The 18,832-nt window shown below is 54.6% G+C and overlaps 1 protein-coding gene across 1 annotated transcript; it reads left to right on the top strand.

Moving 5' to 3' along the window:
* The first annotated feature begins 1,382 nt into the window (after positions 1 to 1,382).
* Positions 1,383 to 11,561, top strand: LOC309609306 (keratin, type II cytoskeletal 71-like). The gene is given in 8 exon segments (XM_082350571.1): positions 1,383 to 3,027; positions 5,507 to 5,584; positions 5,586 to 5,722; positions 6,174 to 6,234; positions 6,762 to 6,857; positions 7,199 to 7,347; positions 7,349 to 7,361; positions 7,543 to 11,561. Coding segments are annotated over 8 exon segments (1,467 nt in total). The 5' UTR covers positions 1,383 to 2,412; the 3' UTR covers positions 7,861 to 11,561.
* Positions 11,562 to 18,832: the final 7,271 nt, after the last annotated feature.

Below are 18,832 nucleotides of genomic sequence, written 5' to 3'. Positions count from 1 at the left end.
TCGATTAACGTGTACTGGACACTGAAATATACCAGGCACTTGCCAAGACTTTACATGAATTAACACATGTCATCATCACAACTACACCATGAAGAGTTACGATCCCATTTAGAGCTGGGAAGTTGAGGCTTCGAGGGGTTAAGCAGCGCTGGGTGGTGGCGTGGAATTCAGACCTTGGGAGCCAGCTGCCGGAGCCTGGGCTGCTCCTACCTGGCGCCATTCGAGGTGGATGCAGGTGCAGAGGCTCCCTGAAGATGCACCATCCCTGCCGTGTGGTTGCTGCTCCAGCAGCTGTCAGTCCTCTCACACCTGGGAAGGGATGTCCAGAGGCTGGTCCTAGGCCCTGCGGGAAGGTATGGAGAGAGGAGTCGACCGGGGGCCACGGAACCCTTGCCCAGACCCCTGGCCCTAGGGAACATGGCAACCTCCATCCAGGTGTCAATGGACAGAGGAGTCCAGGGTGCAGGAGAGCAAAAAGCAGCCAGGAAGGAGGTTGCTAGATGGGGCGGGGGCAGGGCGGCAGCTGCAGGGACTTTGAAGGCTGGGCTGGGGAACCGTCCTGCGCGTCAGAGAAACACACGGAGAGCAAAACCTTCAAGGGGACCACCCTCATGTGAGGACTGGATCCCAAGAGCTGAGATTGGCCTTTAGTGCTGTACCAGAGCTTCTGGGCACAATGCCTGGCACACAGCAAGTGCGCAATAGAGATTTGCTGAGGGAGAAGGGGAGGGACGGAGGAGCGCACCAGCAGGCATCTGATCTGGGAAACTTCAACTCTCCTTACGAAGGAAGCTGAGATGACGCGTGATGCAGCCTCCAGAGGAAGCTCGTGGAAACTGCCCACAGATTCTCTGTCCTTCCAGCTCATGCCAAGAACATGCCAAGGGCTGAGGGAGATGGGAGAGTCAGGCTCTGCTGGCCCAGGAAGACCTCTGCGAAGAGGCCGGGAGGGGCGAGCAGCAGAGCAAGAGGGAGAGAGGGAAGGATGGATGGAAGATGGAGAAGAGGGATGAGGCGGGATGGAGACAGGAGGTAGGAAGAGAGAAGGGAGGGAAAGAGAAGTTCTGGTGAACCATGCAGACAAGAGGGCAGGGGGAGGCTGGGGAGGAGATCAGGGGCCGGGGCGGGGGGGAAGGGATTCCAAGTTAACCCCCTAAACAAAGTGACAGCGAGCCCCACACCAGCCTGGCCCCAGATTCTCCTCCCTCCTGTGGCCACACCCAGCCGAGAGTCACAGCCCACCCACGGGCCCCCAGCAGGGATCTTTGGGCAACAGCAATCTCCAGGGGCCAGAGCCAGTCATGGGCACAGCTGGGGCCACAGCAGCAGTGGCAATCATGGGGGAGGACTGGGGTCCACTGTGGAAGCCAGTGACCCAGGAGGGAGGGGGCGGCAGGCAGAGTCTGGGGCAGGGCTCACAGGACTGTTTGGAGCGGGACGCACCATGCTCACGTGGCCACCTCTCTTGGCCAGGCCTGTACTCCCCAGGGAGGGCCCAAGCCGGCCTGCGCTCTTGGCTTGCCTGGGTCTGGAGGGAGGCAGTAGGAGTCCAGTCTCACCTTGACAACAGCTTCTCATTTACATTCTAAACAGATGGTTCCTGACCTCAAGTTGCTCCTAGTCTTATGAGCAAGTACACCTCGGAGGAAAGACAGACATGATGAAATGGACCACTCAGGAGGCTTCCCCTGAAACCTCCAGGCCCTGGACGAGCCTTTCTCCTTCCTCCCAATTGACTCTGGGAATTTCTCAGCCACCTGCCCAACTCCATCTTCCTCTTTCCTTCTTCATTCTGTCCAGTGCTTGAAGGGCTAGACACCCCTTGCACAAGCCTCTAACCTGCCTTATTTTGGGAGTTTGAGAGAGGAGAATGTGGCAATCCCATTTCTTGGAGAACTTACAGAAGCACAAGGACCCCCTGTGTCCAGGGTTGGCTCTGGCCTGGGCTGCTCATGTCCCCATGCTAGGGAGAGCACCCCTAATACCCCACAGAGATAGCTGCTGTCCTCTGTGGGTTAGAAGAGGCCAATCAGTGGGGTGTGTCTCAGGGGCTCTGGGGGAGGGGTAAACAGCTCAATGAATGGCCCCTTTCCAGAAAAGAAGAGGACTCAGCTATGGTTGAAGCCCCCAGACCCTCTACGCTGCAGCCTGCTGTGTCCAGGGCAGTCCATCTGTTCCCACGGGGTCCCCAAGAGGAAGCCCACAACCGAGAGAAGATTCATCAGGATAGGGATGGTGAAGAGCCAGCAACATCCCCCTGAAGAGGCTGGGGCCTGGGGGAAATTACCCTATAACAGCAGGTTAATTAGATAAGACCCAAATTACATGAGCAAAGCTTGCAACCCAGCAATTTGATTTTTTCATGTTGTTTCAGAGGTGGGAAGGCTTGATCTCTAGCTCAGCACAGAGAAAATGACTTCTTGCTCCCAGGCAAGCCAAACCCACGAATTAAGCTCTCGACTGGCCAGCCATGAGCCCCAGTGCCAAATGCATATAAAGAAGGGCACCTGCCAGTCCTCGCTTCAACCTGCAGAGCTGTGTGGGAGTTTGCCTCCGTCCCTCCTGTGTCTGAGCTCCGTCTCCATCGGAAGCATGAGCCGCCAATTCACCTGCAAGTCGGGAGCTGCCACCAAGGGGGGCTTCAGCGGCTGCTCAGCTGTGCTCTCGGGGGGCAGCTTGTCCTCCTACCGGGCAGGGGACAAAGGGCTCAGCGGGGGTTTCGGAAGCCAGAGCCTGTACAGTCTGGGCGGTTTCCGGAGCATCTCCTTCAACATGGTCAGGAGCAGTGGGAAGAGTGGAGGTTATAGGTTTGGCTGGGGCCGGGCCAGAGACTTTGCCGGCAGCATGTTTGGCAGTGTGGCCCTCGGACCCGTGTGCCCGCCTGGAGGCATTCACCAGGTCACCGTCAATGAGAGCCTCCTGGCCCCCCTCAATGTGGCGCTAGACCCTGAGATTCAGAAAGTGCATGCCCAGGAGTGGGAGCAGATCAAGGCTCTGAATGACAAATTTGCCTCCTTCGTTGACAAGGTGGGTCTGCTAGGACCTGGGGGACCTGTGAACAGCACTTCTCTTTTCTTCTTGGAACATGAGCTTTTGTTGCAGCAGGAGGGATTGAGGTTAGAAATGAGAAGGCACTTACTGCGGACAAGTTGGATATTTTCTAACCTCAGAGTAACTTAATTGAGGCTTCCTGGGTAGTCTTTCCCGAGAGAAGACAGAGGTGGGTCAATCTCTACTGGCAGAGGCTTGTCAGGGTTACTGGCAGGAGCTCCAAAGAGAAGACAGACCCTTGCTTCTTACTCCTGAGGGTCAGCTTGGTGCTATTGCTAAGCCTGGGCCCATGCAGGCTGTGCACAGGGAAAGCCAGTGAGAGGGAGTCTGCCCCTGAGTGGTCAGGGAGGCTGTCCTCCTCCCATCAATTGCAAGCTGATTTCTCCGCTAGGCATTTGACAGGTGGATTGGGAGCATCGGTGTGTGGTCATTCACAGGCGGCTTGGCCATGGGCATTAGTTTTGGTGGGCTAAGGACTCTCTTGAGAAGCAGAATAGTGTGGTGGGGAAGAGGTCTCCACAGTGTTCTGAAGTCAGACCTGGCTTCCACCCTGGCCCCATCACTTACCAGCTGTGTGACTTCGTGTGGCTAAGCCAGCCACATAGCCAGCTATGTGGACACGTGGAGAGTCATTCAACCTGTCTGTGCCTCTGTTTCCTCATCTCTACAATGGAGATACTAACCTACCTCTTGGGGTCATTGTCGGATTCATGAAAGAAAACACATGTGAAGATGTTGGCACGATGCCTGACACATACTAAGTACTCCCCAAATGGAGGTTATTGTTACTGTCATTTCTATCTCCGAGAGCTAGGGTAGGGGTGTTGAGAAGGAGAAGAAGCAAAGGTCTGGAAGAGGCCTCAAGGGATCATCCAGTCCAGATAGGCCCTGACTTTCCATAGATAAGAAATGATTGCTCCCATTTTGTGGGTCGGCAAAAGCATGGAGGTAATGCCGTGCCCAAGGTCATCTCCGGGGAGGGAAGGTAAGATTGGATGCTCAGCCTCCTGCCTCCAGACCTAGTACTGGAGACTGGAGGGCTATGCTGGCCACGTGACAGTGAGGCACCAAGGACAAGTCAGCCCAGGACAAATCCTATGTTGTGATGGTCAGTGGCCATCAAAGCCTCGCCTCCCCACAGCTCTGGACCCTGGCTCGGAGGATTCCCTGCTGCCTCTGCTCTCTCCAGGGGCTGGCACCTTCTCTGTGGCTTCTTACCTCTAAGCCTTTTCACCTCTAGGAGATCAAAGTGTTCTGAAGTTTGAGGTCTGGGGGGATGGGAGTGGACTGACTTTCGGCTGGGCTGGTCAAACCTCATTAAGGAGTAAAGTCTGGAGACATGGAAAGAAAGACAAACATGAAGACAGTCACCTCTGTGAAAAAGGTGGTCTGCCTGGGGTGAGGGGGAAACAGGCTCAGAAGCCTGGAGGGTTCCTAAATAATTTTAGTCTCTAGAGGAGTACAATCCCATAACCCAGGGCAGCCGGAGAAGATGGGTGCATCCTATCGGTCATCCAGATGTGGAGTCCAGATGTATATTGTGGTGTCCTGGGTGTAGGGTTTTCTCTTTGGTCAATGCTTAGTCTTATGAATAGACATGAAAAAGTCAGGACTGGTTAAACCAAACCAAATGCTGGAAGATCTGCTGGACGCAAGCTGTTTGGTGACCAATCCCATCTCAACACTGAATACCAGACAGTTTTCTAATATCCTGTGTTTCTGACTTTAAGGGACACAACCTTGTTTAAACAGTAGCTGTGCTCATGTACGATTAAGGGAAGTCACATTAAAAAAAAAAGCCCCAAACCAAACAAGAGATGTGTATGCAGACCCACCAGCTCAGGTCAGTTTCCCGGCCCAGTGAGGACACAGTGGCGTGGGGAGCTCCGTCTGTCCGTCTTGCTGCATAAACCATGCTTGCTCTAGGGAAGATGGTCCTGAGCCGAAGGACTAGGGGAGAAGGAAGAGGCAGGAGCAGAGATGTGGTTGGAGGCTGATGCAGGAATTTAGAGCACCCAGAAGTTCTTGGTCCGTTGAGCCTTGCTGAGCTTGAGATGTTAGAAAATGGAGAGCAGACTGCCTTCTTTAGAGTGGTCAACCTTTTCAAAGATGAACCCCTCCTGACTCTGCTCCAGTACTTTCAAGCTCACCCCTGCCCTGGGCTGGTTTGGCCACAGTGGGTTCAGAGTGATCCGATGCATGGGTTATGGGGACACATACCTGGGTTCAGTTCTGGGCTCCGCCACTTATTAAACTATTTCACCTTGGAAAGAAGCCCAACTTCTCTATGCCTCAGTTTCCTTTACACAAAATAGGGTTAACGACGCACCCACCTCATGCAGATGTTGTGAGGGGTAAAGGAGAAAATGCAGGGGAGCGCTTTGCAAAGCTCCCTGGGAGTGACGGGTGTGACTGTTTTCGTGGTGGTTCAACACTTCTGGGCGTTGGGTTCCAGGTGCGGTTCTTGGAGCAACAGCACCAGGTGCTGGAGACCAAGTGGGAGCTGCTGCAGCAGCTGGACCCGAACAGCTGTTAAGAACAACCTGGAGCCCATCCTCAAGGGCTGCACCAGCAACCTGCGCAAGCAGCTGGAGACGCTTTCCGGGGACCCGGTGAGGCTGGACTTGGACCTGAGGAGCCAGCGGGGTGTGGTGGAGGACTACAAGAAGAGCTGAGCTGGGAGAGGACCCCCTGTAGCTACACGACTGTCCCTGTCCCTTTTGAGCTCGTCAAGCAGGAGTGGGCAGCTACCCCAGCTTAACATTTCTGGAGGTGGGGGGAGGCAGTGTTCCTTGTCACAGCAAGCAGAATCACCCCCAAGAAAACGGAAACTTGCCCCTTGCTCCTCCAGCCTGGCACCTAGGACAGATGTGAGATTTCCTACAGGACATTCATGCCCCGCGCTCCTTCCTCATTTTTGAAGCTGGATCTTCAATAATCTCCTTCTTCCAAAATCGGTGACCACATCTCCTCCTCCAGGAAGCCTTCCTTGCCTGGCTGGCCCTACTGGCCCTGGACTCTGCAGCCCCTCAGCATCTGTGCCCTCGCTCAGGGTCTTTCCCTGGGCAAACGAGGGTTCTCAGTGAGACATATTCACCGACAGAGCCCTGGCATTCCTGCAGGTATGAGGAAGAAATCAACAGGTGGACAGCGGCAGAGAATGAGTTTGTGCTGCTCAAAAAGGTGAGGGGTAGGCAGGTCTTGGATCTGGGGCTGGCCTGGGACCCGGAGGAGCTGAGCCTGCCGGTGTGCTCTGCTTTCAAAGAAAGTGAACTGATTCAGAAATAGTGAGGGGAAGGCAGGGGAAAACCACGATGCAAGGGTATCCAGAGAAGGGAATAGAACGGCAGAGAGGATGATGGCATTCTTGAGTGTTTAATGGGGTCGGGGTTTGTCCACAGTGAAGAACAGCGGAGGATGACACACAGGGGCTCTCCCTGCAGTTGCGGGCCTGGCTCGGATGTCACAGTGATGACTGACAGCAGCCTCGATGGGTTCCCTTCCTTAGAGGGGCGCCCCATCCCTACTGCCGCGGGAGCCCATTCTCAGGATGGGGCAGGGCTGGGCCTTTTGCTCCTTCCTCCTCTTTCCCGTGAACCTCCCAAAGAGAAGAGGTGGCTATTTCCCTACGCAGGGGACCCAGGCTGGGGTGTGTGTTGCCTTCTGGGCTGCACTGGCAGTGACCTGGGGACGGCTGGGCTATCTTCCAGGACGTGGATGCAGCTTATGCCAATAAGGTGGAGCTTCAGACCAAGATGGACTCCATGGGCCAGGAGATCAAGTTCTTCAAGTGTCTCTACGAAGCCGTAAGTCCGTCTCTTCATTCCACCCGTCCGAGGGCTGCCAGCGGGTAAAACTCTATTCTGGGGCCGGGAGGGGCACCCAGGCCCCAGCTCTCAACCACTCATCTCCATTTCAGCCCTCAGGGGCTCCTCATCTCCTCTCTGGGTGGGAAGGAAATGGTCCTGGCCTTATCTCCATAGCAGCAGGGCTCTGTCTGGGGCCTGGAGGGAACTCGCTTTGCCCAGAGAGCAACAGCCTTGGTTTGGAGCCTCTAAATTGGCATCACCAGGATTTGCTTACCTTGGGAGGGAGGTTGTTGGCCTCCATCAGTCAAGTCCTGAGACCATCACTGTTTCCCCTTCAGGAGATCGCTCAGATCCGGTCCCGCATCAGCAACACGTCTGTCATTCTGTCCATGGATAACAACCGCGACCTGAACCTGGACAGCATCATTGATGAGGTCCGCGCCCAGTACGAGGAGATCGCCCGGAAGAGCAAGCCCGAGGCCGAGGCGCTACCAGACCAAGGTGAGCCGGGCTGAGGCCGGGCCGGGGAGGGTGACCCCAGTAGGCATGAGGGCCAGGCCGGAATATCGAGTTAAGTGTCCAGCGTGGCCTGCCCCCATGGCATCACCAACCCCAAGCCTCCATGTACTCCCATGACCCACTCATCACCCCCATGCATGGCTCCGCCTCTTTGGGTCCCCAGTTCCAGGAACAGCAGCTGGCAGCTGGCCAGCATGGGGACGACCTCAAAAACACCAAGAATGAGATCTCAGAGCTCACCCGGCTCATCCAGAGGATGCGTTCAGAGATTGAGAATGTGAAGAAGCAGGTGAGGTGGCTGGTTGCCTTTGCGTGGGATGGACAGGCACAGCTGGAGGGGAATGAGTGGGCCGAGAGCGTCAGCCTCCCACATCTCTGCCCAGCAGAGGAAAGGGACCAAAGAGGTCACTGTGTCAAACCCTTAGAACAGGTGTCCCTGGGGCATCTCATCTGCAACTCGCCCCAAGGACCCCTGCTTTGAAGCCCCCTCCCCTAGGAAGACTTCTCTCACCCGCCAGGGTGGGCTAGGACCACATCCCTCTGCCCCTCCTGCCCTGATCAATGTGCTCTCCTGGCACTTGTGTCTCCCCCGTACTTGTCAGGCTTCTGTCATTGCCAGACACCTGCATGTCCCTTCTTCCACTGGAACAGAGGGAGGCAGAGAGCTGGCTGCTTTGCTCCCATTGTTTTCCCAACGTCTAGTACAGTGCCTGGCACAGAGTAGCTGCTTAATAAACATTTGTTGATTCAGTGATTGAGGAGAAGTGGGCTCAGAGAGCACCCCTTCAAGTTCCTTCTGTGGATATCTATTAAGGCCTTACTCGGAGCTGCTCCTGGGAACGTAGGCTGCAGTCTCAGTTCTAGTAGGTGGGGAGACAAGATTCTCATGTACATTAACAACAGCAGCATCTCCTGTCATTTTATCACACTGAATCCTCACAAAGACTCTGTGACGCAAGCGTTACCTGTTGTTACAGATGAGGAAACTGGGGTTCAGAGAGGTTAAGAGGGTGGCACTGCGGTAAGTGGTGGAGCTGTGATATGAACCAAGGTCTCCTGACTCCTGGCTCCCACATGCGCTCTCCCTAGCCTGCTCTCAGCCCCACTCCCACCCTGCTGGCCCTGCTTTTGTACCTCCAGTGCTGGCCTTGGCCACCCACATGTGTCATCCTGAACCTGGACAGTTGTGGACGACTAAGCCTGGTGAAATTCCTCCCCGCACACGCTTGGGGCTCGCCTCCTTGGCTGTGGTCCCCAAGCCATGCCACCAGCTCCCAGTCTTCCATCCCCTGCACAGCCTCTGGCTCAGTCGCTAATTACTCTTTCTGGCCCCGTGGGTCTCAGACTGAGGCCTCCCTCTCACACTGGGGCCTTTGTCCCAGCTCCTACTAACTGCCTATGGTAGGAGCGGCTCTGTGTTCAGGAAAAGGAGGGCTGAAAGACAAACGACCAAGCGAGGCCATCCCCGCCCCTCCCTGGCTGGCTCATGACTCATTCTGAGTGGACCAAGTACAACTCAGGGTCTCTTTCTTCGTTCTCCTGCACCCACAAGCAGGGAAGAGGAGGCCTGTTCGTTTCTCCTTTCTTCTTAAAGGCCCTCCCGCTGCATCCTCAATAAACAGCATGATCTGATGCCTTGGCCTCTTGAGTAGTTAAGGTGTGCCCATGGACCTCAGTCCAGATACTTACGTGAGCAGACACCACACACCCACATGGACACACCACACCACCGTGCATCGCCTGTGCAGCCTGTATTTCCAGGTTAATCTTCTCTGTAGAGCAGAAAAAGAAGACATTCTCAGACCACACACGGCAGAGGGGCCGGAAGCACTTCTGGGACTGCAGGGAGGTGAAGCGCAGAGAGGAGTCTGGGGAGAGGGCAGGAGACGGCGTGGGGAGAAGAAAGGAAAGCAGAGAGCGGGGGTGTGTGCAGCTTGGTTTGTGGTTTTCAACAAAAGTGTTATCTGTGTCCACTGGCAGAAACGGTCCTGCTCCTCCTGACCGGGGTCCTGGCCTCTTCCTGAGAGCTGGATCTTTCTCAGAGGGAAGGTAGGGGCTTGGTGGACAGGTGTCTGCCTTTGTTCAGCCTGTTTCCCACTCTCACAGTCCTGGCCTTCCGGGGGGGGCGTGTCTCCAAGGAAGGGTGGAGCTGGTGGGAACCACACATGCTGGCCCCTCTGTTAGAAAATCTAAGATCGGGAACGAGAGTTCTGAGCACCTGAGCCTGGACTGAGGGGGAGTGAGATGGGGGTGGGGCAGATTGTGAAATTTAGTGACTATGCAGTTGGTACCTCTCCAGACACCTGTCCACCCTGGAACTACTGTTGGGGTGGCCAGTCCTGCCCCGTGGTGAGGAGGGCTGGAAGGAGGACAGATGGACAGATTCCCCAGTGACCAGCAGGAGCCAGCAAAACTCAGCCAGGAAGTCTTTGGGAGTCCGAAGGGCTTCCAGAGATGGAGGTGGAGGGATTGGAGGATGGGAAGGATGGGCTGGGCTGACGGATTGAACTTGAGAGTAGTGGCTGGGGCTTAAGGCAAGGCCGCAGGGCCAGGCTTGAGCCCCTGACCCCCTCCAGGAGGCGACCATCAGCTGCCCTCAACCAGAAAGTCAACACCACCATTCAGCAGGTGTGGGTGGAGGAGGGCAAGCAGATCAAGACTCAGAAGCAAGTTTTGCTTCCCCGGTTGACAAGGTGAGGCCAGTGTCTGTGTGTGTGTGTGTGTGTGTGTGTGTGTGTGTGTGTGTGTTTCCAGAACTGGCTTGAGACACTGCCATTTCCTCAGCAAAGGATCCACACACACCTGCTGCCCCTGCCACCCTGTTCCCTTTGCAGCAGTAAGGACTGAGGTGGGATGGCAGAAAGAACTTCCCAGTTGAGAGGCTTAGAAGAAATGCTAGATTCACAAATATGGGGATGGAGGCTGCTTCTCTAGATGCTGCCATTTTATCACCCAGATTCGGGGGAGGGGCGGTGGTTGGGATGGAGTGAGGAACTCTCCCACATCCTTTTCTGCCTCAGGGCTCCCAGGGGTCTCCTGGGTGGGAAGGTGGTTCTGGGTTCTGGGTCTGTTGTTTAGAGCAGCAGATCAAGGCGCTGGAGACTGAGTGGAGCTTCCTGTAGGAGGCAGTCAGGAGCCCCACACTGAGGCCCGCGCTCGGGACCTGAGTTAGCTTGGTAGGTCTGAGGGTGAGAAGGCTGGGCTGGATGTGCTTTACAGACCAGACAGGACTTGGTGGACAGTTTGGGAAACAAGAGAGGGCTCTGGGGACGGGACTAAGGACAATGAGTAACAAGCAGGGTAGCCACTGTGTTACATGAGTCTACATGGTCATTGGACTGTGGTTGCCAAGAGCAATATGGGCTGAAAAATAACCTGGGAACTTTTAAAAAATGCTGATGTCTGAGCCTCTATTCTAAACCAATTAAGTCAGGCTACTGGGATGGGGCCCAAGTTTCACTGGTATCTTTTGAAAGTTAGTGAAGTGGTTCAAGGGAGTGGCCATAGCTGAGAACTGTAGGCCTAGGGTGTGGCCTTAACCATCCAGAAGGGAAGAAGGGCGTCATTGATTAGTAATGCCTGCCATGGCCGCAGGTGGAGTGAGTCACAGCACACGATGCCCTCTCTCATTGGTGCCCACCTGTGGCTTCACAGTTTACCAAGTACTTTCACACCCACTGTCTGAACAGCACTGAGAGTGAGGGAATGCTTCTGTTGTCATTTTACAGAAAAAATATTGAGGCTCAGATCCCCTGTCTATCAACAACCACCCTGGGCTGGAGAAGACCCCGAAGGTACCCTGTCCCTTGACTGCCTAATTTTAGGGGGCTGAGGGGAGAGTGGGGGCAGGGCTTCGGCTCCAGTGCATGAGTCTGGACAGGAGTTTGTCCTTGGCAGTGCTGCCACGTGCCTGCTTCCCCCCTCCTGGCAGGTTCCAGGAGGAGGTCAACCTCAGGGTCAGTGTGGAAGAGGGCTCGGTGCTGCCCTGACTCCTCCCACGGTCCTGATGTGGTGGCCCTTCTGTGCTACATAGCAGGAAGCTCTCTATTTATTTCACCAGTGAACTGAGACACAGGGAGCGGCAGGGGCCTCGTCTAAGGTCACCTAGGTGACCTTGTCAGGGGCAGAGCCAGGCTCAGACCCCAAAGCCCGGTGCTCTTTCCAGCACATCCATGGCAGGATGGCATTGATCTCCAACATGGGTGAGGGGGGCGTGCCCTGGAGGTCGGCGGGTTACGGACCCGGGTAGCCTCGGGAGCAGAGGGGATGCTGGACAGGCATAGAGGGGTGAGCACTTTACAGCCTTCAGTGGCGTCGTGGGTGGAGGAGTGCAGGTGGGTCTGCGGCAGCTCAGGGAGCCTTGGGAGTGGGCAGCCAAGGGGGAGGCAGGGCAGAGGCTGTCTGGGGAAGCAGGAAGTACATCACGTGTAGCCAGTCGGCTCTTCCCCACTCCAGCCTCTGCTCCCTGAAGCCCAGGAGGAGCAGAGGGAAGGAACAGGGTCTCTGGAGACATTCAAGGCAAGGAAAAGAGGTGTGGGTTCACTACAATAAGGATGAGGCCCATGTGGAGGTGCCTTCAGTGGAGATGGAGGCTCAGACGGAAGGGCTGTGAGGAGACCTGCTTCCCAGGGGGGTCCCATCGGGGCTGGCGCTGGGGGTCAGAGTTGCAACTGAGCCAGTTGACACGGGGCTAAAGGTGCCCTTGGAGTTAACATGGCCTGGTTTTCCTCAGCTACTGAGCTGTTTCCATCTCCCCCACCCCCAGGATCACATTTCATGTCCATTTCCCACTTACACACCCCAAAACTGAACCTCAGAAGGGGTAAGAGATGGAGCCTGGCCCAGGCCACTGACTCCAAATTCATTGTTCCTGAAGGGTTCCTACCTGTCATAACAAGTCCTGCTGGATCCCCAAATCCATCTGGTGTGGGGACCCACAAGGTAAAGACCTGGTCACGTGCATTCGGATTATGAAGTGTGCCCTAAGTCAGGGAGTTCCTCATGCTACTGTGTCATGAGAGCTGGCCTGCTGGCCTGAAGCTGAGCTCCCCACCGCCTTGCAGGAGGGGACCAACAGGTCTGGGCCTCACACACGTCCACGTTCCTGTCCACGGGCAACAAGCAGCTCCTGGACCTGGCTGCATCATCCCAGTAGGAGAATACGGTCAGGGGTGGGGGGGGCGCGTGGGAGGGAGGCCCAGGCCCTGGAAGACCAGGGGGCCCTGCAGTCCTCTCTGGCTGGGCTCCCTCTGTCTTCTGAGAGCTCCAGGGCAAAGGTCTGTAGTGCTGAAACCCAGACTTAAATGACATCAGGCAGGAAGGTTAATAAAAATTGGGCAGGGAGATTCTCAGAAATAGGATCTCCCTTGACCTTCGGAGTGGGTTCCTATAGATTTGGGCTTGGGGTGAATTCCTGGGGTGCTTGCTATAGGTATTGAGTCCCTGGAGCCACGATAAAGTGATACTAAGGGATGGGGAGTGGGGAAGCCAAGGACAAGAATGACGTGGGGGAATCCTGCAGTGAGGACTGTTATGAACCGTACTCAAGAGGGAATGGGCTGAGACATAGGGTGTTCACCATTATTGGAGATGTTCAAGGACAGACTCAACAACTCTTGATCGGTTTTATAGGGGACTTGAGAATTGGATGGACAGTTTGACTAGACCAATGCTTGTCAGACTTTCTTTTGCATATCAGTCTCCTGGGGACCTTGCTGAAATGCACCTGATGCTTCAGTAGGCCCAGCTGGGGCCTAAGAGTCTGCATTTCTACCGAGCTTGCAGGTGTAGGTGATGCTGTTCATCCTTGGATATCACTTCCAACCTGAGAGCTTTAAATTCCCTAATAACTGAACTGTTTCTGCCCCAACGTGGCTACTAAGTCCCAGCAGGAGATTTCATGGAGAGAGCCAAGCCCAGAGTAAAGGGATGAAGGGCATTTGTATCTAGAGTAGTGTTTTCCGATTTGGGCTTTGTTTTCCTTTTGGTTTCATCCTTGGAACTTTGTTAAGTTTCTGTACGGTGGGACAAGCCCATCTGGGCAGTTGGGCATTTTCCCGAGGGGCTGGGACTCTTCTCAGGGAGAGGAGAGAGGGGAAGAATCAACAGGGGCCACCTTGGAGTCTGCCCACCGTAGTGACTGTGGGTAGGGGATGGATAAGAGTCTAGGGAGACATTGAGGTTTCTAGCTTAGGTGACTGGGAAGTAACACCATTTACAGGGAAAGGGAATATAGGAAGAAGATTAGGTTCTGAAAGGAAGATGTGGAGTTCAGGCTTGGAGAAGCTGAGTTGTACAGTCAAATGGAGATGTCCAGTAAGTGATTGAATTAAAAGGGGTCAGGCCTGGGATTCAGATTTGGAAGCATCAGAATTTGGGGACAGAGAGGACACCCAGAGAGATAATTAGGGGGTCTAGAACAGAGCCCTGGGGCACAGGGGGAAGATCCAGCAAAGGAGACCGAGGAAGAGAACAGGAGAGGGCATTCAGGAATCAAGAAAGGAAAAATCCTTGAAGAAGAAAAGGATGAAGAGGGGCAAATATTGCAGAAAGGCCAGGAAAGGGAAAGAACCAAAAGACAGCTTTGGGTCTAGTGATGGGGATGGGAGGAGACCTTGCTTAAGTGGGCTCAGGCGAGAGTTGGGCAGAAGGCCTATAGAAGTGGGAGTGGGGTGGGTCAGAGTCAACTTGACCATGAAGGGAGAGAGACAGATGGGGCAGTATGAGGTAGAGGGTAAGGAGCACATGATGCATATGTATAGTCTCTGGGAATGTGATCGGTGGAGAGAGTGGTTCAAATTCCAGCTGATTTTGTACAGCAGAAACTAACACAACGTAGTAAATCAACAAGAAAAATAAAGTAGATTTTGAGATGTCAACAAACACAAACAAAACAAAAACAAATTCCAGCCAATGCAGCAAGGCCTTGGAATAAGGGAGTAGAGATGGTATCAAGGGATTAGAGAAGGCAGGATGAGCTCTGAAGGGGACATGGGGATGGGAAGCTGAAAAAGTTCATATCTAATAGCCTAGCCTTTTGGGTCAAGTAAAAGGCATGGCCCTGTGCCGAGTGACGGTGTGTTGCGGGGTGTGGGCACAAGCAGAGGGCGAGGGGCAGGAAGGGAGCTGATCCCAGGGCTGTAAGAGCATTGTGATGGGCCTCAAGTCCTGCCCCCAGATCTGTCCCACTTTGCTGTCTTCCTCACACTGAAGGGATGCTCTGTGCCATGGATGCAGGAGAAAGAGGAAGCAAAGTTATAGTCTCTGCACCAGGAAGCGTCTGGTCCTACAGGCAGGAAGAGCCACTCAGGAAGAATGCAGGTGGAGGAAAAACTGGTGCAAATGACTCAAGTATGAGACGCGGTTGTAGAGACTGACTCTAGAGTGGGAGACACAGAACACTATGGGGCACAGAGCTGTGTCCCTCCCTGACTAAAGGGCCAGGTCCAGGGCCCAGGACACTTTAAATGGGCTCCCACAGTGGGAAGGGGGTGACAGGGCCCGCCTGACACCTCTCACACAATACCTGAGGCTGCAGAGAGGAACTGGGATGTCAGAAGGTCAATCACCAGGTGTGACGGAGTTGCTAGGGCAGCTCTTAGGCTGGAGACTGGTCTAAGACAGCCCTAGAAACAACTGGACAGCTCCACTGGACAGGGTAGTTTGTGCAAGAGGGAGCCTGGAGTGGGGCTGAGGGGCAAGGGCAGGGCTAGGATGGCATCCCAGGGGTATAGAGGCTGTGGTTGGCCATGACTATGGGAGAAGAGGAAAGAGAGGAGTCATCATGTGTTCCTTTCCTCAAATGCCGATAGTGAAGGCCTTTGGTACTTGGCAAGTGGCCCTTGCTTTCTGAGACGTCTCTGCTCCCCCACCCACCTTACTCATCACCTCCCCCAAAACCAGTGACGGGGACGGAATCGTACTCCTTTGTACTCCTGTGCCTGGCACGCCATTTGCACTCAGCACAAGCTGGTGGACTACATACCCCCCCACCTCTCCGCAGGCCCTGACTCCGGGCTGCCATCATGGCTCCTGACGGGAGCGGGCCTTTGGGACACCCCACTGGAGGCCCCTGCAGCAGGAAGGCCAGCCATAACAGTGGCCCAGCTGGGGGACTATCGGGGGCTGCTCGGAGTCAGGCTGTACATGTGGATGTTGGCACCCTCTGGACAACTCTGGAGGGCAAGGAGAGGAAAAGGGGTTCCACGCTGCACCCAGGGGTCCTGCCGAGGGGCTGAAGCCTCCCGACACTGACCCCTGACCAGCTTCTTTTCTCCATCTGAGAACCCTCATCCCTTAGACCCTCTGCTATACTTTAGGCCCAGAGTACCAGATGGGGGTCTGAGGGGAGGGATTGGAAACTAATGTTTACAGAGCCCCTACTACTGGATCAGAATCTCCCCTGGCTGGGCACCTCTCTGAGGCAGGTGTTGTTCCTAAGACAGACACGCTAAACTCAGGGCCACAGAACCAGTACCTGGAGCCAGGATTCTATGAGCTCTGTCTCTCCAAAGCCCACTCTCTTTCCACATCGCCACCGTGCCTCCTGGTGAGGAAACTGTCACCCAGCTGCTGTGTGTTCGTTCCCACCCTACACTGACATCCCACGGGCTCCCTGCCCGCTCTTTGTTGGAACTTTCATCATATTCCGTCATTTGAAGCCTGACGTCTCTGAGTCCTAGGCACCGGGCTGGGTTCCCTTTCCACCTCCTGACTGCCATGTAAGCCATCTCAGTTTCACATACTGCAGGCTTCCTGCAGAGACTGTGGCCACACTGTCACTGGTCAGTCACAGAAGCTCATCCCCTCAATGGTGGGCGTCGTCAAGGCAGCACCTTGATCAAGCTCCTCTTGAAGTCCTGATCTCCCATGCCAGAGGCGGCCAGGGCAGTGGGGTGGTGTTGCCCCTGGAGTAGGAGCAGGGGCAGATAAGGAGGGAGGCTGTGAGGAGGTGGTGGAGGTGGGCCAAGTGGAGGTGGGTGGAGGGGGCTTTTGGAGGGAATGGGGCTGAAGCAGACTGGGGCAGGCTGTTTATCCTGAGAGGCTGGCTGGGCTCTGGGACCTGAAGCATCAAAATGAAACCCTAGATCAGCAAGAAGAATCTGGAGATACATGAAGGAGACAGCCCCGGCCATGCAAGTCAGCTCTTCTGGGCACTGTCCTTTGTCTAGACATCAGTGTGGTAGCCAGTCCAGCCAGCTGGAGACGGCCGCCACCTCTGCCACCACCCCCGACAGAGGCATCTCCATTTTTCTTGAGCGTCTTCTGAGGAGACTCTGGGGTCTTCATGTCTCACAACCTGACCTTAGAAAAGTTCTGCTTCCTGTCTGACCGCCACCCCTCCTGCCACCCAGGACCTGGTTCCCTACCCTGCGTGCATTACCTTGCCCGGCAATGAAGACTGTTTCTCATCTGGCTCACTCACCTGCTGCTTCTCAGGGCTGGAGATTCTCGGGTCCTGTAGCCTAACCCCACTGGCCCAAATCTCATCAACTGTGGGCTTATCAACGCCAGCTCGAGGAGAGAAGATATTTTCAAGTCTAAGCGTCAACCCTTTCTCTGCCTTAGCTCTTTCTGTTCCCCCATTCTAGACTGAATACAATCACTGGCCACTGCCAGTGCTGGTGGAAGAGGGAGAAAAAAAGCCATCCAAAAATGAAGACTAAGCCACAGAGCAGATAACTCAGAAGCGTAGATGATCCAAGGATTATTTCCATTACAAGCAATAGAAAATATATTTATCCTCTAGGAACTAGCTCCCCTCACTTGGTCCTGATGCTTTTCTTTGTCTGAATAGCTCATAGATAGTCCTGGCATCCAGCCAAATCAGGAAAGAGGGACCTCTAGGTTGCCATAGAAAATCCTCGAAGCAAATAAAAGGTGGATGAATCATGGCTTTGACTGCCTGAGGGATGGATGCACGGTGGGAAGATTCCTGTTTGACTTCCCCTGCCCCCCGCCAACTTCAAGTCAGCAAATGGAGCGTCAGGGCAAGGGGCCCCACGCAGGATGAGGCAGGTTTGAAAAGGAGGGTTGGTGGGGACACCGCACCCTCTGAAGCCAGAAATACTGGGGTGTTCCCTCTGCACGTCCTCAGCTGGCAGGTCAGCCCAGGCCCAGCGTTTCTTCTGATACCCTTTCCTCCACAGTCAGGGATGATGGAGGTTGGGGATCCTTCGTATTTTCTCAGCAGCCTAAGTGCACTGGATTAACTTCCCCCCGCCCGGAAGAGGTGTGTGGTGAGAGAGTGCCGTGCCCAGAGTCCACGATCCAGCTGGATTTCAAATCAGATGCTAGGGCTGCCATCTACTGCCTTTATCCTTTCATAAAAGAAAAGGACCATGTAACAGTAGGAAGGACACGCTCTCAGAATAAGTTCAATCCTCAAGGTTTAAATTGTTAGCCACCTGAGAAACTTACTGTCTGGCACTCCCTTAGCTCCAGACCAATAAAAACTGCTTCGAGTGTGGGCTCTGTCTCAGCGTTTATTGTGCGACCTTTTCCTATCTTAGGCCCTCATCCAAACAATGAGGATAAAAGCACTCTGTCAACTACACGCCATTGAGAAAATCATCAAAAGGAACAATAAAGGGGAAGCCTGTAGAAAAATGAGCTACGGGAATGAAAGGAGCGATAACCGTGGTGATCCCGCAGAGGGGAGGCCTTTGGCCAGGGAGGGGCACGGGCACTGGTCCCAGACTCCACCCTGCAGGGCTGCGCCTCACAGCAAGTGCCTTATTCCCTGTGTCTGCTTCCTCTTCTGCAAAAATGGGAATGATAATAAGCACCTCCTGGCATTGTTGTGGTTGAGACATAACATACCAGGCCCACAATAAATGTTAGTTTTATTATTCTTCTTCTTCTTACTATTATTAGGGACAATGATAGCTAGGAAACACAGGTAATTTTTAGAGGTTAACTGGGACTCCAATCCTGAGTTGATTTCCCAGCAGCAAGAGTGCTTATCTCCTTCATCTTTGGCTTGTCCCCCAGACTGATGTATTTGAGCCCATGTTTCTGAAACTGCCTCCGCCAGGGAACTAGCCCAGTTCTTCAGAGCCCACGGCTTCCTTCTCAGTCTCTCCCTACCAGAATGGAGCTTTTGCCCCTGGACTTTTCCCTAAACCAAACCCCTGGAATCTCCTCCTAAAACTCTGCCTTGGCTCCTGACGCGTATATGTTGCTCAGCTTGTTGTTCACTTTAAACAGGATTGCTACCTTGCCCCCAAGGACTCCCTGCCTATTTATTAGTAGTCTCGGTGGTGGAGGTGTCTTTTCCTCCAGGGTCCCCGGTGGGCAGAGCCTGGGAGGTGCAATGTCTTCTTGTGTGGTGTTCAGGACAGAACTCGCTGTTTTTGATGATGGTGGGAAGACACCTGCAGGGTCGTGTCACGAGAGCTCTGAACGCCACTCCCCTGCACCATGCCCCTCTCGGCCGCTCAGTCGCTGCGGAC

This window comes from Balaenoptera borealis (assembly GCF_965194805.1).
Source record: "Balaenoptera borealis genome assembly, chromosome: 13".
NCBI lineage: Eukaryota > Metazoa > Chordata > Mammalia > Artiodactyla > Balaenopteridae > Balaenoptera > Balaenoptera borealis.
Note: the sequence above shows the minus strand (reverse complement) of the source record. Positions and strands in the feature narration are given on the sequence as shown.